The sequence below is a fragment of the Lipophrys pholis genome, assembly GCF_963383615.2.
Source record: "Lipophrys pholis genome assembly, chromosome: 22".
NCBI classification, from domain to species: domain Eukaryota; kingdom Metazoa; phylum Chordata; class Actinopteri; order Blenniiformes; family Blenniidae; genus Lipophrys; species Lipophrys pholis.
In genome coordinates, this window is record NC_137644.1 from 9,664,479 (window position 1) to 9,686,658 (window position 22,180).

Consider the following 22,180-nt stretch of genomic DNA (forward strand, 5'->3'; position numbering starts at 1 on the left):
AAATCAATTGAGATTAAATACAAAATGACGGAGGAAACGCTAAATGGATAAAAACATGCAAAAACTTTGTAAAAGTGGAAAAAGGTTAAAAAATAAAAAAAAGAAATCATGAAGGTGAAATGTCAACAAAAAAATTTCAACCTCTACAGTAAAGATGAACAAAAAAACCTTGTGCTGTTGAAGAAGTTAACGTTTTCTTGAATAAAAGAGAAATATTGGTGGAAATGAAAGTGAAATATAAACAAGATGCGACGTCTTCAACATGGCTGAACCATCACAAAAAGAACCTTTTTTTTTTTCTCCCCCAAAAGTTCAAATCTTAATATGAAACGTTAAAAAAAGTCGCATCACAATTTAATGTTAGGAGGAGTGAAGGATTGATGGAAATACAGGAGGAATGTCGTGGATGTGAAATCATAAAGAAACATGACATGACAAAAATAATGATTAAAAAAGTCTCCAGCACAACTAAAAACAGTGTTGGAAAAAAGATGAAACGTTGCTAAAAAGAGATTACAAATAATTATTTAGCAGAAATTAAAACTGCTTTAAAAAAAAAAAAAATTATTTTGAAAAACACAAATAATTTGTCAAAACTTTTAAGCTAAGGTCAAACAATCACATGTGATGATTCAAATTAAAATGTGAAAAATGAAAATAAAATGTTGTTAATTTTTCTCAGAATGTAACATAAATTCCTCCTCATGTTCGGCCATAAAAACGTCCAATCAGCTCTTCGATCATTTTGGCTTCTTTTTCTTTTTTTTTTTTCAAATCAATGTGGGATGTTAGATTGAGTTTTGGATCAAAGAGCTGCTGAGCGGCTCTGAAGAGATTTGGCCGACGGCGGCGAAGGTTTCGGTCGCCACGAAGGTTCTTGTGCTCAGAGTGACGGCCTGGAGTCGGAGGCGAGCCGGGAGGTCTGCAGGTCACAGTTCAGGGTATCTAGAGGTGAGAGGTCGGAGGTGGAGGGTCAAGTGGAGCCCTCCAGCAGCTGTCGGAGCGCCCTCTCGATGTTGATGCGGTGCCCCAGTCTGGTGACGCCCAGCTCCACGTAGTCCTCCTTGGTGAGGGCGGGCAGGTGCGAGCCTTCGATCTCGTGCTCCTGGAAACGCTGGCGGTGCTCGGCCAAGCCCACGCTCTCCAACCAGTCCCCCACGTCGTACTTGTTCCACAGGTTGAGGGGCCGTTGCCTCCACGGCCTCAGGGCCAGCAGGGGCCCGCTGAGGACGGGGGACGGGCAGGGGGAGGCGTGCGGGGACGGGGACGGGGAGCGCGAGCGGGTTCGGGCGCTGGCGCTGCGCATCACGAAGCGAACTTCCTTCGGCTCGGAGGGCAGGCTGAGGCTGGACGACTTCAGGATGGTGAGGCCGCGGCCCGAGCTCAGGTCGGGCCTCTCGGCGCAGGGCGAGGTGGAGGAGGTCATTCCCATGGAGCGCTCCGAGGGGGAAGGTGAGGGGGAGGGGCTCCGGCGGGTGACGGGGTAGCGGCTGCCATGTCGGACGGTGTAGCTGGAGCCGTACCCTCGCTGGGAGATGGTGTGGAGCTCGCCGAGACTGGAAAACAACCTGAAGGACAACGACAGCAGATTAATGAAAAAGGCAAACGTCTCAGATTGTCGTTAGCGGGGTTAGCGAGTTAGCACGTAACGGCGTTAGCTCTGAAGAACAGTGTTGTTAAAATGAAACAAACAGAAAAAGAACCCAACAAACCACCGCCTTTAGTTGTAAAATAAAGTACTTAAATTATTAGATTAGTAAAAAATGATGTAGTGATTTTATTTGAACCAAGAAGGTGTGATTTTTAAAAATTTATTTTAATTTGTAATAATCTTAGATTGAGGATAAATTTGTTATTTCGTTTAATTTGGTTTCGAATGAAGTCATGAAGTATTTAACTGAAACGTGAACTTTTATTTTGAAATTGTTGCTTGTATTGTGCAATCATTACAGGAAGTCAGACCTTATTTCTGTTTATTTTTCCCTCAATGTGTTTGATAAGTAACTTTATATATGAAATATTAATCGTCTCCATCAAAATTGTTGAATTCGATTTTTGATTTGCTGCTAAGTTTTGATGGATCAAATTCAGACGAGACGTTTCCACACAGTCTTTGAGTTTCAGAAGTCACACGAGGTTCAGGGTTTAGTCGTTAGCTTTTCATGAGGCGGATGCTCGTTAGTGGTCTGTTAGCTGATCTTAGCAATGACAAGAAGTGTTTACCAGAGAAAAAAAACTACGATTTACTGTCAGCACTGTCCACACATCTGCAACAACACAAACAGAGCCAGTTATCGCCCGCAAGGTGGGACGACGCACCGAAAGGGAGGGACGGCCCACAAAGAGGGACGGCCCACTGAGAGGGACGACCCACCGAGAGGGACGGCCCCACCAGCAGCAACATTCTTTACAGTGACTAGAAGTTCTAAGTACCTGGCGCCTCCTACAGGTGACCTCCGGCCAGGGTCCAGGGGGCTCGGCTCCTCCCCCAGAGAGTGACTGTCTTTGTTGAGCAGCTGCAGCCGATTGGCCAAGTCGATCCCAGACCCCGCCCTCCCGCTCAGCTCCAGTGCCGACGCCGACCGGCTGGTCAGATCCACGGCGGAACCGGACCCCTGACCTCCCAGCGCCGCCGGACGTCCCTCATCCGGGCTGAGACCCCGCCGGTCATCGTCCCCGCCGCCCCACAGCTTGGACCTCCTCTGGAACAGATACCGCGGCTGCCGCCCGCCGCCGCCTGTTGGGGAGGAGCAGAGTGGGGAGGAGGGGGAGGATGAAGACGCTGCGGAGGGGAGCAGCTCGCTGTCTGAAGACTGTTTCAGTAGCGGATCCCGGAGAGTCGAACGGCCGCGACCGATCGGTGAACGAAGGCGGGGCTTCAGGCCAGAGGGGGAGGTGGCAGCAGAGGTGGGAGATGGGTGGGTAGCAGTTGGAGAGGAGGGGGAGGTTGGAGCAGTAGGGGAGGCCAGGGTTATGGAGGGGGGGAGTGAGCTTGGGGAGGAGTTGTCGTGGAGTCGATCTTCACCTCCCTCTTCTTCGTCTCGTCTCCCCACTGAGTCGGGGCCACTCTCCCCACCCCCTCCCTCCCCTGTTCGGCGTGGCAGCAGACTGAGGGAGGTAGGTGGGAGAGGGGCGGTAGGACTGGCAAAGGCAGGGGGAGGAGTCACGAGACCAATCCTGCGTAACTCCTCCCTCGTTTCCTCGTCACTCGACGACAACAAAGCAGGTGGGAGTGTCACTGTATAAGCCCCGCCCTCTTCCTCTGAGCTGCCCACCGTGAGGCTCCTGCGCCTGTCAAGCAGGGCAGCATGGCTCTCGTTTGCTAGTGGTGGTAAAGGGGAAGGTCTCCACCTCTCAGGGGAGGGGACTGCGGGTGAAGTCACCCCTCCCTCTGTTTCTGGACGCTCCACCTGTCCGTCTGGGAAAAGGGGCGGGGTGATACGTTTATGCCTCAGCTCGGGGCTGGTCTGCGGAGTGGTGCGCTTGGTTCGCTGCTCGGGGCTGGTCTGGGGAGTGGTGCGCTTGGATCGTGGCTCCGGACTGCTCTGCGGGGTGGCGATGGGAGTACGCTTGTGTCGGCCTTCGGGGCTGGCGGCCGGAGTGGGGATGGGCGTGGTGGAAGCAGATGCGTGTTTGGTTCGAGGTTCGGGGCTCGGGGTGCGGGCAGTGAGCGCTCGTTCTCGTGCAGCAAGAGCCAGGGCGAGAGGAGACGATGGGTCTGGACACAGAAAAGAAAGCGGACATTTTTGTTGCAAGGAAAAAAATTGTTCCTTGCCCCTCTTTCAAGCTGGTGGACCTCAGTACTTCAGGGTTCTGTCCTAGGCCCTTGGTGGATTTTGAAAACTTTTGGAAAGAAACTAACATTAGACATTCTTCCTTTGGGAATTCCGTAAAGATTTTACTGAGTTTCCCACCATTATTGTGGACGACCTTATGTGTCCTTGCCTCATTGGTACGTCTGATTTTTGTGTTCAGTCCTTGTTTCCATTGAAGAAAGATTCAGGGATCAAGTTCACTCCTGTCTCAGTCAGGACCCTACCTTTTAGGGTGTTTTAGCCTTTTCCTCATTTCCTCTTAATACTTCAGAATACTCAATCTATCCTCATCTCTTTTTATGAGTACTTCAGAATTTTGTCCATGTCCTCTTTGAATAATTCTTTTGCCAGGCCTTCTGTCTTTTGAGGTTTCACCTCTATGTTCTCTGCTCTGGCCTTATTTTTGTCACAGAGTTACTTGAAATTAAAATCTTTAGTGGTTTCTGAGAAAGACTTAAAGCTACCTAATCTATTCCTTTCTCTTTTGCAGACTTTGTCACAGTTTTATTCCCAGGTACTCTTCTAGCTTGAGGAATCCTTTAAATGTTCTTTTCTGAACACCTGCCTTTGGTAGAAAACCCTAAGAAAACCCTTCTAGGATTTACCTTGTTTGTTCAAGAGTCTTGTTACTTTGCTCTCTTGTTCTTTCTGAGGTCTTTGGTGTCTGACCGAGGCTAAAGAAAATGTCCTAGACCATTTTTTTTGTAGTGAGTCAGAACTAGTCCAACAGGATCATGAAATGATCTGTCTTGATTCACTGCTGTGGTGAGTATACTGTCAACAAACCATGTCTCTGTGGTGATACTGACCTAAAGGTTTCCCAGTCAGCGGATGGAGGAAGGTGTGAGGCGTCGGTGACGGCGACAGGACCGGGGCTGGGGGAGGAAGCTCGCCGAGATCGTCCATCGAGTGGCTCTGAGTCAGCAGAGGCGTGGTCTGGTGGTCTGACCCCGCCCCTTCCACAGACAGGAAGAGAGAAGAGCGACGGCCCTGAACTCGAGCGCGCTCAGATAGAACCTGCTGCTGGTAAAGCTCCGCCCTGCTCGGGCTGCTGGGCCCGCTGCCGTCCATCTTGGACAAATCGTGATCTTTGATTCCCAAGCCTGGAGGAGAAACAAACGACTGCTGGGTGAGAAGGTGCGGAATCAAATCTGCTGAGGAAATAAGACGTGTAGATCAGTTCTCACCCTGCTCCTCAACCGGAAGCTGCTTCAGCAAAGGTGACTTCCTCCTCTGAGGTTTGGTGGGCGCAGCCTGATGCCCCACGTTTGCGTACGGGTTTTCAATCGGTCGTCCCCGGCGCCGTGACACCGGCGAGTGTCCGAGAGCGGGGCTGGTACTGTGGAGCGACAGTGTGGAGGTGTGCGTGGCGGTATGGAGCGTGTGCGTTGCTGTGTGCGTCGCCGTGTGCAGTGTGTGCGTGGTGGCGGCGACGTGTGTGTCGGCCTGCATTGTCGGCGGCGTGTCCTGCAGGATGATCATGGACCTGGCCTTCCGTTGCCGCTCGGCGTGTGCGTGGCTCCGCGTCGGCGAGTCGCAGAGCTCCTGCAGCCGAGGCTCCGCCCCCGGCTTGAAGCTGGAGCGCGTCAGCCCCTCCCCCCGTGCGGGGGGAGGAGGGGGGAGGAAGGAGGGAGGCGGGCCGGAGTCCAGGAGGATGAACGAGGAAGTGGAGGAGGCGGAGGGGGGAGGCGGCGGGGCCGTTTGAGGAGGAGGCGGGATGAAGCTGTCTGTCAGCGAGGAGCTCCGTGGAAACCGACTCTCATTGATCAGAGACGAGATCCTGTCGTCCTCTGGGGTACCTGCAGCGGTTCCCAGCAGATATTACAACAACAACAAAGTACACACAGAAAAATTTGCATTCAAAGGAGTCATCAGTCGGAAATCCTATTTTATCTTGTTAAAACATGTATATTGCTGGTGGATCTCAGTTGAAACTTCAAATCAGGAGTTTGAAAGTGGCTGAGTTTTTTTTTGTTCTGGCTCATTGTTCAAACCAGAATTGCCCACAAGGTGGCGCACTTCAAAACGGGAGATTTTGATTGTGGTCCTGTCTTGTTGTCAACCAGAAGAGGCTAATATCATAACCTCACCTCTGTTAGATTTAGAGGTTAGCCACTACCCGCTAGCCACTAGGCACTAACAGCTAGCCACTAACCGCGAACAGGACTAGAAGAACGTTGAACCCCATGTTATTTACAAATGACCCTGTATTTCATTTTAAATCTCCCGGTACGTTGCTCTGCGGTGTGGATGTTCGTAGACGACTCCATTATTGTTTTTTATTTTGCATTTTTCGTGTGAGCAAAGAACCACTATGCTATCGCTATGCTATCGCCATGATTGGCAGTTCCGGCGGCCAATCAACGTGCATCTAACATCCAGTCAAAATCTCGCATGTACTCTCTGATAAGTTTTAAGATTTGAGTTAAAGACAATTTAAAGGAGACTGGATACATGAGAATACCAGGTGATGGCTCCTTTAACAGTAAAAGTGGTACTCTCTCTAGTTATTAGCCAACATTTGACCCAAACACATTGAAGTTAAATGACTTTACGAGCTGCGAGTGTCTCACCAAAGCTTTTGGTTCTGGACATCCCTCTGGGTAACGCCATGGTGCTTTTCTCTGGAGCGGTTGGAGGCACCAGACCCTGACGCTCAAACAACGACTGCACACACAACCAACAGAAACAATTAGATGGACGATTTTTGTCTGTGTAAATATTTGCACATGATTCTCCGAGCTTTTGTCTTCACTTTCATTCTGATGCCTGTTCTTTGATTTCCTTGTTTTCACCTGCAGGTGGCGCCTTTACAGCAGATCATGAGTAGTTGATGTGAGGAGATAATGCTTCAGGTTCATGGCAGGTGAAGAACGGACATTTATAATCAGACATGAAGCTTCAATTTGCCTTTCAAGAACCAGTTTGGAGACTGAGTGACTTTCAAATATCACGATCCTGTACATCAGGGGTCTGCCACATGTGGCTCTTCAGCCCCCGTGTAGCAGCTCCCTGATATTTTCCGAACTGTTTTTGTAAATGAAGCTTTTTCTTACTTTTTTATTGTATTTGCATACCACGCCGATTTTCAATAATGGTCTTAACTCCGGTCTAAAAACAGCGAAATAAAGTAAAACAGCCAGAATAGCTGGAGTTGCCAAAAAAGTGGATAAAATCACTAAAACTACTCAAATACTACAGCGAGGCAGAGGTACTGACTGGCTTCCTGCTTTTTCAATGGGTTTTATGTCGAATCAGTGAGATTAAACTAACTAAATTAGACTGTTTGAATGGAGAACAAGGAAGCAGAATTTGCTTATAATAAAGTGTGGTGCGATCGGTCGGTGGTCTTACGTTGATCTCGGCCTGCGTGATGCGTCGGCTGATTGGCCGCTGTTTGACCGTCGCCGCCCTGAAGTCGTCGGTCGGGCGACCCCGCAGGACGACCTCCTGCTGACCTCCAGCCAGCATCTCGTCCAGCTTCTCTGGAGAGCGGGAGACAGGAGGGGGGGCAGCGTGAGCCGACTGCGTGACAAAAGTTCACCACCACGAGCACAGACGTCCCACCGTGTGACATCACCATAGCAACCATCAGGGCCACAGCGGGACTGTGAAACACCAAAACTAAACCCTCTGCAAAGGTTTCACACCAAAATACACGTTTCACTTTATTTCCTTTTCCCAAATGTTCAGTAGTAACCCTCCAAAAAATGAAGAGGTGTTTGTTGTCGCCAGCTGCAGCCCTCAAGCAATCACTAATATGAGGAGCCTTTCCACACAAACTTTAAGAAAACATCCCAAAAAACTACAATTAAACTAATATTGTGAGGTTTTTGTAGTTTTAATTCTTTCGGACCCACTTTTCATTTTGATTCACTTCAGCCTATGAATAAATAAACGAATGAACCAACAAACTAACGAATAAGTATATTATATGATTAAATAAAATAAAACGAATAAAATAGAAAAACCAACTAACTAACTAACTAACTAACTAACTAACTAACTAACTAACTAACTAACTATAAATAAATAAATAAATAAATAAATAAATAAATAAATAAGTTTATGATAAAATAAAAACACAAAACTAATTTAAAAAAAGTAAATACAGTTTAAATAAAATCATTATTCAGAATATATTCTACTGCTGGATCACTGTCCCCAAACTTTAAGAAATGACACCTAAAGAAGTGACGTAAATATGAATAATAATTTACGGATTAATAAATAAAATTAAAAAGATTGAATTGTAAGCCAATAAAAAAAAGTTTTATACAGTTATAAAAGTAAATTATTTGAAAATGAGTGGAATGTTTTTTTCTGCCATCACAGCGATCAATGATTTTAGCGTAAGTGGTGGAAATGCCCCTCATGACTCATCACCGTGACATCACTGTGACATCATGCCCACAGACTGAAAACCACATGGACACACACAGAGGGTCCGACTCACCAAAGCGCCTCCTCCTGGCTGCAGAGAGAACAACCGTCAGAGGCAAGCCAGCTCATAACACCGTGTGTGTGAGTGTGTGAGTGTGTGAGTGCGTGCGTGTGTGCATGTGTGTGTGTGTTTTACCTATCTCCTCCAGGTCGGCCGTCATGGACTTGGACCGGAGAGTCAAGGAGGTGCTGGGGGCTCGTTTTGGAGGAGGCGGGGCTAAAAGGAGAGCGGATCACTTTATTTACAAAAATACACAGTTTATTTACACAAACAAGTAACACACATACACACAGCTCAAACAGGTAGACAGTTAAAAAACTCCTCTGTGTCTCTGTGACTGTGTGCGTGTGTGTGTGTGTGTGTGCATGTGTGCGTGTGTGTGTGTGTGTGTGTGTGTGTGTGTGTGTGTGTGTGTGTGTGTGTGTCTGTGTGAGTGTGCGTGTGTGTGTGTGTATACCTTTCTTCCTGATCAGGTTCGATTCAGATTTCCGAGAAACGGACACGACTTTCATCAGCAAACGACTTCCTCCCTGTCGGATCAGAGAGACGACCTGCCGGTGACCCACCTTCACCACGTCGCTCCCGTTCACCTGCACAGCAACAATCACAGGACAGTCAGTCTGTATCACTGCAGGAAACGCAGCAACAATCACTGGACAGTGGTCTATATCACTGCAGGAAACACAGCAACAATCACTGGACAGTCAGTCTGTATCACTGCAGAAAACACAGCAACAATCACTGGACAGTCAGTCTGTATCACTGCAGGAAACGCAGCAACAATCACAGGACAGTCAGTCTGTATCACTGCAGGAAACGCAGCAACAATCACTGGACAGTCAGCCTGTATCACTGCAGGAAACACAGCAACAATCACAGGACAGTCAGTCTGTATCACTGCAGGAAACACAGCAACAATCACTGGACAGTCAGCCTGTATCACTGCAGGAAACACAGCAACAATCACAAGACAGTCAGCCTGTATCACTGCAGGAAACACAGCAACAATCACAGGACAGTCAGTCTGTATCACTGCAGGAAACACAGCAACAATCACTGGACAGTCAGTCTGTATCACTGCAGGAAACACAGCAACAATCAGTGGACAGTAGTCTATATCACTGCAGGAAACGCAGCAACAATCACTGGAACGACAGCCTTTACCTCTATGAGGAAGTCTCCTGTCCGTAGCCCCGCCCTCCAGGCCACGCCCCCCTGATCCACTGACTCCAGGTACTGGAGGGCAGGAAACGCCGGCGTCGGGGCAAATTCCTCGATGGGGGTTTCAGCTACAGACAGAAAGAGACGACGACAAATAAAGAGTGGCGATTAAAGGTTTGATGTTTGAACGTAGCTGCAGACAGACACAGAGAGACATTCGCTGTTTCTCAAGTCCAACTACACAAGAACGTACTTGCAAGTACCTTCTCGGAAATACGGACTATCTGAATTTCTAGCCAAATGCATATTGGGATAATGGCTTCCCAAGTTCACACAAATACGGTCTTGGTGCTTCTTCAATAGTGTGGGCAGAGTGAGAACACATCTGAGTATTTTATGTGTACTCGGCGAGATACTTTCTCTGAATCGGATCAGTACTTGGTCTCCTGCTGATGACATTTCACAAGTATGGTGGAAGTACGGACAAAGTATGCATATCAAGAAACGGCCATTGTTAATGTTTATATGTTGTTGTTCTCTACGAGCATCGGTGTGTGAAAACAAAGAACAGCACCCATTAGTGGCCCTGCATGAGAACTACATCATTTTCAAAACGTTGCTGTGTAAACACAAAACGTTTCATACAGGAAAATACAAATTGTGACGTTATTGTGGAAATGGGAACTTAGATTTGTATGTAAAAATAAAATCACTTTCTAGACTGTCTGCTTTTATTTTGAAGGCTCCTGATTTTGTATTTTGGTGGGAATTTGAAAGGTTTGAGAAGCACCGCTTTGGCATCCCATTTTTGAAATGTTTAGCCCCGCCCACTTTGTTTCGGCCCCAGTGGGGGCGTGGCCTGTCGCTCCCCTTCAGCTGTTATGAAACCAGCTTTTTTTTCGTCCTCTGAACTGCAAATCTCTCCCCCCCCCCCTCTCTCTCTCTCTCTCTCTCTCTCTCTCTCTCTCCCCCTCTCTCCTTTCTTCCTCCCACCACTCCTCCGCTCATCTTCTCCACTTCTTTTGCTTCTACCTTTAGCTCCTCTGAGGACGAAGCCGAATCCTTCGCTCTCTCTCTTCTGCAGCACCGCCGTCTTCTCCTCGATCACGTAGTCACTGAAAACCAAACAAATTAGCGACGTTAGGACCTCAAGAGCTAAAACACATTTCGGGAGGAAAAATGGCATTTTACAATTTTACTTCATTACTTCTTCATGATTCAATATTTTACGACACCTATGACCTTAAGACAACATTTAATTTGACTTTTTAAAAATTCTAACATAAAATTAAAATGCAACTTTTTGTCAAAAATGCAAGTGAATACTATCATTGTTTACAGCTATTTTGTATAAATATTGAAAAAATAATGTGCTGTGTAAATAGCAATAAAAACTGAATATGCACATACACTATATTACTTAGTGGGGAAAATATTATGTTATTGTGAATGTTTGCAATTTTGTAATTAAAACTATTTACGATATGAAATTGATTTTCAAAATTTTTATTTTATTTGTAATTTTCAACATAAATGAGATTTTTCAAAAAAATATATATATATGTTATGTATGATAAAAACAATATTGTGAATACATATTTTGCATTACGCGATTTGTTATATAATTTTGCATAAATATTTCAAATAAATATAAGAAGAGATATTCTTCATGGTCAATTTTAAAAATGATAAAATATGATACTGAGTAAACAGATATAATGAATAGTGATTTTTAAAAATTGACACTGATATTTTCATTAACATTTTGAAAATTGAAAGTGCATATGAATGTGTAAATGTAAATTGTATCTACATCTATCTATCTATCTATCTATCTATCTATCTATCCATCTATCTATCTATCTATCTATCTATCTATCTATCTATCTATCTATCTATCTATCTATCTATGTATGAATATATAAAACTATAGTTTGATGATAGTGTGCATGAGGAAGAGGAACGTTGCAGTGTGGCGGTCCGACCTGTAGGAGGTGTAGTTGTCGTACGATCCCACGGTGTAGTGTCTGAACAGCCTCTTGGTGCGGTCCTCCCTCGTCTCTGAAACATACGTGTCACGGGTCACATGTTTCACGTGTAGCCGAAGCGAGCGCGGCTCACGTGGGCGCGGTGTTTACCGAGTCTCGGGTCGTACTGTCTCATCTGCACCTCCTCCACGCAGTCAGCGGGAAACCAGCCGGTCCGGCCTTTCACGGTGCCTTCCCAGAATCCTCCCTCGCCGATCGACAGCACTGGAAACAACAACAACAACAACAACAACAACAACATCACATATGTGTGACTCACATGTTCATCAATGCTGCTGCCTCTTCTCCCTGCCTGACCTTTGACCCGCTCTCCTCGGTGCAGCTGGATCTCTCCAGGCCCTTGGGGGACATGTGACCGTGTGGCGATGAAGGTACGGCCCGGCACGGCGCTGTACAGCCTCCTCTTCCTCATCTGAGGGGTCATTGGTGGCGAGGACGGAGGGCTGGTTTCTACGTGAGCTCCACCGCTCGGACTGTGGTGGTCACACAGTCATCACAGGATTAATTACGATGTTCTCACTGTAACTAAATACAACTGTAATGTCACTCACTACACCTGCACTGTTACTAACTACACTTATAATGTCACTAACTACACCTGTGATGTCACTAACTACACCTGTAATGCCACTCACTACACCTGTGATGTTACTAACTCCACCTGTGATATTATTGACTACACCTGTAATGTCACTAACTACACCTGAACTATTGCTAACTACACCTGTAATGTTACTAACTACACATAACTACACCTGCACTATTACTAACTACACCGATAAGTCACTAACTTCACCTGCACTGTTACTAACTACACCTGTAATGTCACTAACTACACCTGAATTATTACTAACTACACCTGTGATGTTACTAACTACACATAACTTCACCTGCACTGTTACTAACTACACCGGTAATGTCACTAACTACACCTGTAATGTCACTAACTACACCTGAACTATTACTAACTACACCAGTAATGTCACTAACTACAAATAACTACACCTGCACTGTTACCAGCAACACCTGTAATGTTACTAACAACAGCTGAATTGTTAATAACTACACTTGTTATGTAACTAACTACACCTGTCATGTCAGTAATAACACCTGTAATGTTACTAACTACACATGACTACTCCTGTACTATTACTAACTACACCTGTAATGTTACCAACTACACCAATAGCATTATTAACTCCACTCATACCGGATAAACTCCACAGATACTGTATCCTAATAATTACTGTAAATAACTGTTGTAGTGTTTTTAGGTGTGTGTATTTCAGGGTGTAACTGTGGGTACCTGAGACGACGTGTGTGGCGTCGTAGTGAGTGTGTGTGTGTATCGTGGTGTGTCTCCAGACTCTGGAGGGAGGGGCCAGGTGAAGAGGCGGGGCTTTCCAGGGCGTTGTCGCTGGCCGAGCGAATCAGGGAGCGAGGAGACGACAGGCCGTTCCCCGCAGTCGAGCGCGTCAAGCCGGCTCGGCGCCGCTTCGTGTAGGAGGGAGTTTCTCTGAAGGGAACTACTTGGACACACATACGCATATATTTACAGACACACACACACACACACACGCACGCACGCACGCACACACACACACACAGAGTTAACATCAAGCTCCTGGACTGACAACACACACACACACGCAGAAGTTAAAAGTGTTAAAACTCACCAACGTCAGACATTTTATGGATCTTGATGATTTCGGCCAGATCAAAGTTTCCAGCGATGATCGCCACCTACACACACACACACACACACACACACACACACACACACACACACACACACAAACTAAATTTAATGTCCCAGATATTTGAGGTCTGCGCATAATTTTTTTTTTTTAATTTTACATAATTTTTTCTAAATGACCATTACTAGATTACACAGAGACGGAGTCAGAGTGTTTTCAAAATACCCGCGTTTTCCACCGTTTCCGCAGAGTCGGGGCATTTTGGAAAAGTTGCGTTTTCCCGCGTTTCCACGGGTGCAGAGTCGGAGCGTTTTTAAAAGCGACTACGCTGTTTCATGTAACCGCACTGTGTTTGCCCGATCATTTGTACAGCGTGGCGTTTTATGAGCCTGAAAACGGGTTTTTATCGAAAAACAGGTTCCAGAATGGAGGAATTTAGGAATGAACGGGCAAGACACGCATTTTCTGAAAATGATAATGTCATCATTGTGTCTTCTTCTATGTTTCTAGTGTTTTTCTGTGAAAGCGTTACAACGCCACGGACGGAAAGAAAAAAAGAGCACTGTTATCGTGTAAACGGACGCCCAAAACACAACTAAAGTTTTCCATTTTAGTTTGAAAATGTTGTGTAAGCGGGGCTTTTATTTAAATGTCATGAAAAAAGTATTTATCTATGTATTTATTTGTTTGTTAGTTCTGTGTGTACAGCAGGTTGCTTGTAGGTTCACCTGGAAGGCAGTCTGGTTGTTGTAGTTCTTGATGTCCTTGTTGGCTCCTCTGAACAGCAGCACGCGAGCACAACTGTCCTGCAAACAGTGGCAACAACACCGTCACCTCCACAGCAGTTGTTGTTGTTGTTGTTGTTGTTGTGTCCTTGACGTGTTGTCGTTACCTGATTGTACAGGGCACAGAGGTGCAGTGCAGTGTTCCCCGATGCATTCTGGGAACTCATGTCGGCGCCGTAGAACAGCAGGTGTTCCAAGTGCTGCACGTTGCCATAGCGACACGCCTGAAAAACACACACACACACACACACACACACACACACACACACACACACACACACACACACACACACACACACACACACACACACACACACACACACACAAACGCACAAACGCGCCCACACACAAAATCATAATTGTTCAGGGCTTGAACTCCTCATCAGTGCCGCTGATTTAACTGTGTGTGTGTGTGTGTGTGTGTGTGTGTGTGTGTGTGTGTGTGTGTGTGTGTGTGTGTGTGTGTGTGTGTGTGTGTGTGTGTGTGCGTGTGTGTGTGTGTGTGTGTGTGTGTGTGTGTGTGTGTGCGCATTTGTCACCTGGTGGATTTCCTGCCACCCGTTCTCATCAGTCATCCCTGTAACCATGACAACAAGAACTCGCTCAGAGCTGAAGTGGGTTTTCTTTTCCACAAACAAAAACAAAAATATTAATAAATTAAAACATCTGGAGGATTTTCTATTTTTTTTTTGTATCTTCAAGCAGCTGCCGGCTCGGACTGGTCTCCTCTTACTAACATATAAATTTTTTTTTTCTATCATGTTGCATTCATGAAGCTGGGAACTTAGAAATATATAGAACCATTTGGAAAATTCAAAATTCCCACCTGAAAATGTGCCAATAAATGAAAAATGTAGTCATTACCTTTACAAACCAATTTACGGGTGAAATGTTGCGTTTAAAGTCAAGACTATCGGAAACTATGACGATAAAGCTTCTTCTTGTAGTTACGTTTCCTATACAGGTTTTGACAGTGAAATTTGTCGTCTTACGGACCTGAGCTCTAAACGTTCTGGCATTTCTAAGGATTTGTTTTGACTGTAGGGTGAACTGTTATCTGAGGCGTGGTACCGATGGTGGCGTGGTCCTGCAGCAGCAGCTCGCAGCAGTAGGGGGCGCCGCCCACCATGGCGGAGTGATAGAGGGGCGTCAGGCCTCGGCTGTCTTTGTAGTCCGGGGACGCTCCGAGGTCCAGCAGCGTCTGAGGAGGAGGAAGAGTTACAGTATGTCATGAGTTAAAGCTCCTCTTTTCTTCAAATATTACAAAGGGCGTGCCGCAAGGCAGCATTCTGGGCCCAGCTTTGTTTACACTGCATGTTCATACTGAGGAAAGCTGAAATACATAAACTGTCACTGTCAATTCCTTGTGAAGACCAAACTAACAATGTGAATAAAAGCTGAGAATGAAAGCCGTGAAAGTGGGTGCAGTAGCGTGGTCTCACCGTGAGGGCGGCGCTGTTCCTGCAGAGCACAGCTCGGTGCAGAGCTGTGATGCCATCTCTGGTCCGGAAGTCCAGGTGAGCACCGCCGCTACGGAGCACCTTGATGAGCTCCTCGCTCTCCTCCAGCTGCACGGCCAGGGTCAGGGGACACTCTGTCACAAGCACACAAACAAACAAACAAACAAACAAACACACCAACAGGTTCGTCAGTCTGCAGAAGAAACTAGAAACACAACTCAAATACACTCACCAAGGAATAACTCCCATAACACAGAGGGAATTCTTTTTCAAATTTCAAATTTTCGAATATAATTACAGCTGCGAACACAAATCAATAATAAAACAAGTTAAAGATTAAACAATTACAACTTTATTTTATGTGTGAATATTTAGAATGTTTGATGTTTTTTTTTTGGGGGGGGGGGGTCTACTTGAAACCTTTTGTTATCTAATAATAATAATAATAAACACTGTCTTTATATGCATTATTTAACATTTATTGAAAGCACCTGTCTGATTTTGTTTTCTTAATATGATATTCAACAACAATATAATCAAAATACAACTTGTTTCCATAGATACATTTCCTGTTTTTGTCATTTTATTGGTTTCTTTTTGAAAGTTTTTAAGTGGGTTTTTTAACTAAAACTAAATTAGAAATCAGTGTTTCCTAGCAGATTCTGAGGGCTTTTCTTGCAGTTATTTTTTCTTTTTCTGTCTTACCTCCGCTGTCCGAGTCGTGGAAGTTCGGGTCGAGGCCTTTTTCCAGCCATTTGGAAACTTTTTCCACGTTCTTTTGGTGAACGTGTTCCATAAAACGCTTCAGGTTTGCCTGAAACAGAAACAGAAAATTCCTTTAAAAAAACGGTTCATATTTTCTTCTATATTCAGCTTCAGTACAATTCTCTACTATTACTAATATTGAATACCTCCATAATTAAATACTTCTAATCATATCTCGGTAACTTTTTGCATAATTGATTTATCATTTTTTTCTGAAGTTCATGATAAATTCTATATCATTTCCCATCATGCCTTGCAACAGCGGCAAACACAAATAAACCAGTGAAAGTGTGAAAATGTGGAGTTTCACCTTAGTGTGCAGCTTGGCCAGCTGCTTATCGTCTACGTAGCTTTGAGTGTAAACTCTTCGTTTATAACGAAACTGCAGAGAAGAAAAAACAAACAAAAACAGGGACAAGGTCAGTTTGACGGTAAACTGAAGCTTCGTGTGCTTCACGCTTTTATCATTTCGACGCGTTTTCACTCACTTCTTTGCAACATACTTTGCAGTATTCCCAAAACTTTATCAAGGTAACTAAATAAAAATAGTGACACAGGAATCAAATACTTTTGTGTTTTCACAATAATATTTGAAACAAATAATCTTCCATTCACAAAAAGTTTCCATTCAAATCATTCCACGAAGGGAATATTTTAAGATTATATCCTAATCGCATAGTAAATTTTCTGTGACTTTCATGACTATGAATTCACGGTCATCTCTCTCTGCAGCACCCCCTAGTGGATGTACATAGGATTTACACTCTGTGATTTATTTCGATTCAGACCAAAAATGTATACAACTTTTACCTTTTTGACAAAATATCCTGAACATTAACCTTCATTATCAACTAACACTTAAATAGATGTTTTTTTGTCCTGGTACATAGATACAGTTATTTGAGTTCAATTAATACATATTATTGATTGAATCATTGATCTTTTAAAGAATTGACATAGATAACTATTGCGATCACTTCCACAATTTTCATCTCAGAAAACTACCATTCGTTGAAATTTTAAATATTAAGTTGGAAAATATAACTTAGAAAATTTTGGGTGAAAAGAAAAAAAATAAAAGAAGAAAGAAAGAAAATAAGACTTGTTTGTGATGCTAACAAGCTAACCACAGCCTGATCAATGCTGTGATCTCACTTTGTACCAGCAGGTGGTGCAGTGGGTCACGACTGATACACGTTACCATTAATAATTCGAACCAGCAGCAACAGAGAGAGATTTCGAAAAGTTTTCCACACAAAAAAAAAAATGTTTGACAAACATAAAAAAATGGAAACACAAAAAAAACAAACAAATAAACAAAACAGTCACTGGCTGCTTATTCTCGGAAACGTGTTCACAAGCCTATTTCCCTTCCAGTGGCTACGTTTCCCCGACAGTTTTTGTCCCAATGCAAAACCAATAAAATATTATACTTTTTATAGTGTACATAGTCAAGTTTTGGCAGTTTTGGTGATGATTAGTTATATTCTGGTTTCACTCCTTGGTTACTTGTAATCTGTTAGATTGGCAATTTATTTTTTGTTTTGTTTCAGTGTTTCAGTATCTTTGTGGCATTTTATTTCAAAAAAATATTTAAGCATCTCTGTATAATTCTTACATATGATTTATGTTCTTTTTCAGATAATTCTTTAATGTTGTTTTGGTCCTTTTTGTCTTTTTTGGGTCCTGGTTCTGTGTCTATTTTTATAGAAGCCCATTTCTACCACTTAAAAAAAATAAAATAAAAGTTACACTTGAATAAAAAAGAAAACAATCCCGTGGAAAGTCATGATTTTGAGAAAGTAAGTCAAAAATAATTACATCGTAAATCGAAATTATGGGACAGTAAGTCATAATTATGAGACAGTATTTCAAAATAATGAGATAGTAAGTCATACCACCAAAGACCTGCTACTTTTGATTTGTGCAAAAAAAAGTCACAACATTTATTTAATTTACCATATTTATGTTATTATCTGACAATCATGACTTACTATCTCATAATTATGACTTACTATCTTGTAATTCTGACTTTCAGTAGGATTTTTTTTAATTGTTTTAGTGTAAGTTTTCTTTCCCTATTTTCAAGTGGTGATAATACTTTGGATTTCTACCTGTGTGGAAATGTTATCATTATCACTGTACAGTGCTGTTGGGGCGAGTGTTTGGCTTCACTGAAATGTTTTTTGGTGAATTAGCGAGGAGGCGGGGCTTGGGGGGGTGTGATTGGTCCGCTGGAGGGGCTCCAGGACAGAAAAGGTCCGGCTCTGGATGAAAATTTACCTCCAGGTAGGGGATAGGGGTGATGGGGGGCAGAGGGTATTCCTTCAGAAGGCGCTCCTCATCCAGAAACTTTCCGGCTCGGCCGTTGAACGCCGGCTGGAAGAGACCATAGTTCAAAACATCCGACAGAGACTGAGTCAACGTCACCAGAACCCTCTGCTTACTGGTCCAAACGGGTAACTCTGGGTCCAACCGCAAACACTTCTGAGAGCCAGAGACAGGAGCAGACAGAGGGACGGACAGAGACAGAGACACACGCGCACACACACACACACACACACACACACACGCACACACACACACACACACACGCACACAGGTTGGTGTTGCGCCTCAGTTTTATGCAGATGTTTATCAGCGTGGATACGAGCTGTGACCTCTAGCTGGTGTTACCGTCTGCTGCAGGTCCGGGATGCCGATCCGGACCACGATGCTGTTTCCAGGGGGCGTGTCGTCCACGTCGTCGTCCCTGGCAACAGCAGAGCCTGTCGGGTTGCCGTTAGTAACCGCCTGTTGCCTTGGGCGATCATGTTTGGTGTCAGCAGCCGGACTCAGAGGCATGTGTCTGGGGAGAGGGCCGGGTGAGAGAGTGAGTGGACCAATCGCAAAGCAGATAGAGAGTCAGGTGATCATCAGCATTAAATGCGACAAATGTGAGAATAAATGAGACCAAACGTGTGATGGTTTCAGTCAAACTACTTTTGTCTCCGTCTTGTTCTTTTTAAGTTATTAAAACTTGTTGGAGCGCCTCCTTCCTGCTCTGATCTGCTTTATAGGGGGATGTTAGCCCCGCCCCTTTATCCGTGTCTCGATGGCAACAAAACAGCACACCCGGAACGTCACCTAAAGGTCTCCGAAAATTCAGAACTACACATTGAAGTGACGTAAACCACAAGGGCTGTGATTGGTCCACTCTACTTTATCGTTTCCGGTACTCCCCCGTCCTTTGCCTTGACTCGTTCAAAAAACGTACAGACCGCCTCTTTCACACAACTTCTCTCTTGTCTATGACCATTTGTACGAAATGCGTTTGTTGTTCCGTATCGATCAAATTCCAACTCCAACAACATCTGACATTGTTCGCTGTGTGTGTTTCACGACAGATCCTTCAGAAACCCAACGCCATCCTCGAAGCAGAACTTCTAAATATCCACGATGTGTCGAGGCAACGGACAAGCATGAGACAGCATTAACAGTGACTCGGCACTTTTTCTGTCGAGTCACTGGATCTGACCGCAGTTGACTTGAATCGTTTTTTGTGTGAGAACAGTTTTGCATTCAGACGGAAACACAACTAGAAAAGCCAGAAACACTAAAGACTGTCAGGCCACTGATGGTGCTGTTGGTTATCAGTCCTTTATTGTGTATGTCCACTCAGTGTTTGTATGTAAGAAATGTTCCCCCTGTATGCAGATGAAGGTGTTGTAAACACCTATATTAGTGTTTTAGGTGATCAGTTGACTTTCTTTTATTTATTTATTCAGCTTTTTGTTATTTGTGTTGTTGAGTTTTCTGTCTCAAGTCGGGTTATACTTTACTACTTTACCAGTTTCATTTACAGAATTTGTCGCTACTGTAAGTCAGAGTGTAGCAGCAAACAGTGGGACTCCGGTTTGTTTTTTGTGTTATTTAGGCTATAAAGTGTCTAAACTGACTGGTCCCTGTGATAATGTGATATAATGAGCAGGGATGATTGTGAACGTGGCGCGTCTGTGGAGACTGAAGCGATGGTGCATCCTTCAGCCTCCCACAGCTTCTCCTTTAGAGAATATTTAGCATTTTCAGACTGAAGCAGCAAAGCGAGCGTGTTCGGGCGTCTGCTGGCTCGAATTAAAGGACGACCACGTCTCTCTCTATCTCTTTCTCAGGTCGGACCTCCACCTCCTCCCGCACTAATAACGTCCACAGGATGTGACGTCACGTCCTGTTTTTCACTCCTCCAATTGTTCTGCTCCTTTTTCTTTAAACGGTCCGTGAACGGAAAGAAATGGTGGAAGAGACGAGAAGGTCTCACCTCCTTCCTCCCACGGCCAAATAACTCGGGCCTCCAAAAACACCACGGTCTCAGGACACTAACACTTTAAACAGGGAGGAAACTGTTACTTCAGCATTAACTCTGAGCTGATGTATGAGAAAAAACTATCAAGTTATAACAGTCACAAAACACCACAAAGCAAAACTAAAGAAAAAGAAACGTCCAATATGTGACAAGTATGTGTAAAATATTCACAAAGAAACCAGACACACAATGAAAAACTACAGAAAAAGCCAAAATGTTGAAAAAGAAACAGAAATCTTGTGAAACAGCCCCAAAATAACCACAAAGATTAAAAAAGACCACAAAAATCTTTAAATAGAAAAAAATTCAATTTTTCTAAAATTTTCTCTTAAAAATTCACAAAAATTACAGAAAAAATGAATCACAAAAGAGAGAAATAAGATTAAAAAAAGTAGAATAGAAGAATAAAGAATAACGATGAAGAAAATATACAAAAATGATTCACCAAATGGTTTAAAGGGGCAAAAATTAAGAAAAAGAAAAAGAAAGTATGTAAAAAGCACAGATGCTGTAACACAAGACAGAATCTTAAATAGACACAACAAATGTGAAAAGGAGAAACAAAATCTAAAAATAAGAAATACAAATATATTAAAACGAATGCTGTCAACCAATTAAAATTTATAATTAGATTAATCACAGGATTGATGTGGATTAATTTCGATTAATCACAATTAACTATTAATTTGTAATCTATATTAATCGTGTTTCATTTGTCATGAGCAAACAAACTGAAGAAAGAAGGGAATATATATCTGCACTTAATATGTTTGCCGAACACCATGTTAACAAAAAACAAACATTTATCCACATTAATCTTCCCGATCCTCCTTTTTCAGCCTCCCAGAGACAAACTAACTTGTTGACATTGTTTGAGAGGAGAGCTGACCGCTACTTGCAGTGTCGCTGAAGCTGAGAACATTCAGCAGATTTCAAATGTTAATTTGGTATTTTAAGCTGAAAGTGCTTTGATTAAAAGAAAACTGCTTCCTGCAGAGTGTATATGACACTTTATGTCTTTCAACTGTTCCATCTTGGGGGTTTTCCATCCATCCATCCATCCATTTTCTCCCGCTTATCCGTTACTGGGTCGCGGGGGTGGCAGTCTGAGCACCGTCACCCAGATCACATTGCACGGATTAAGAACCTTTCCTGCGGGTGGTGAGCCCACGGGAAGGTGGTGCCCGGCGTGGGACATGAACCCACTACCTTTGAGATTGTGAGTCTGATGCTCATACCAGCTGAGCTTGCTGGGGACTCTTGGGGGTTTTTTGTACTCAAATTTCCCATTGAGGGGGTCAAATGCCCATGGCGGCATGCGCTGCGACGTGTGGCGGCATGCGTGGCGGCAGGAACTCTACTGGGACAAACTGTCCGAAATGTGTTTCCAGAGACGTTTCATTAATTTTCGGGTCATTCTGTACTGCAGGTGAGATAATTGCTTACATTTTTTTTAACAGATTAATCATGATGGATTGATCTGCACTGGCCTCTCAAATTTGACAGCCCAACTAAAAACTAAATAAAAGATGAATAATGTAAAAGACACAATTTTCATATATGAGACAAAAATGTGAAATGTGAAGACACACACAAATAAAACCCTCATCGAGGTCAAAATGTAAAATATTTGGAATAGAGATACAAACTGATGGCTGACACA

The 22,180-nt window shown here is 43.9% G+C and overlaps 1 protein-coding gene across 1 annotated transcript in view; it reads right to left on the minus strand.

Annotated features, from left to right (window-relative positions):
• Nucleotides 1-973: 973 nt before the first annotated feature.
• The window catches only part of shank3b (SH3 and multiple ankyrin repeat domains 3b), a gene marked incomplete at its 3' end in the record, with an annotated part of 28,330 nt that continues 7,123 nt past the window's right edge, over nt 974-22,180 (minus strand). The window contains exons 2-27 of the mRNA XM_080491798.1: nt 18,852-19,023; nt 18,459-18,662; nt 16,486-16,557; nt 16,116-16,224; nt 15,393-15,544; nt 15,022-15,151; nt 14,490-14,527; nt 14,058-14,174; nt 13,894-13,971; nt 13,145-13,211; nt 12,775-12,994; nt 11,766-11,941; nt 11,559-11,672; nt 11,406-11,481; nt 10,453-10,535; nt 9,424-9,548; nt 8,717-8,849; nt 8,395-8,475; nt 8,272-8,289; nt 7,170-7,300; nt 6,389-6,482; nt 5,003-5,614; nt 4,625-4,918; nt 2,434-3,718; nt 2,241-2,267; nt 974-1,568 (exon numbers count right to left, since the gene is read on the minus strand). Coding sequence (XP_080347924.1) covers nt 974-1,568; nt 2,241-2,267; nt 2,434-3,718; nt 4,625-4,918; nt 5,003-5,614; nt 6,389-6,482; nt 7,170-7,300; nt 8,272-8,289; nt 8,395-8,475; nt 8,717-8,849; nt 9,424-9,548; nt 10,453-10,535; nt 11,406-11,481; nt 11,559-11,672; nt 11,766-11,941; nt 12,775-12,994; nt 13,145-13,211; nt 13,894-13,971; nt 14,058-14,174; nt 14,490-14,527; nt 15,022-15,151; nt 15,393-15,544; nt 16,116-16,224; nt 16,486-16,557; nt 18,459-18,662; nt 18,852-19,019 — 5,199 coding nt within the window. The 5' untranslated portion in view covers nt 19,020-19,023. The remainder of the gene's footprint in view (nt 1,569-2,240; nt 2,268-2,433; nt 3,719-4,624; nt 4,919-5,002; nt 5,615-6,388; nt 6,483-7,169; nt 7,301-8,271; nt 8,290-8,394; nt 8,476-8,716; nt 8,850-9,423; nt 9,549-10,452; nt 10,536-11,405; nt 11,482-11,558; nt 11,673-11,765; nt 11,942-12,774; nt 12,995-13,144; nt 13,212-13,893; nt 13,972-14,057; nt 14,175-14,489; nt 14,528-15,021; nt 15,152-15,392; nt 15,545-16,115; nt 16,225-16,485; nt 16,558-18,458; nt 18,663-18,851; nt 19,024-22,180) is intronic.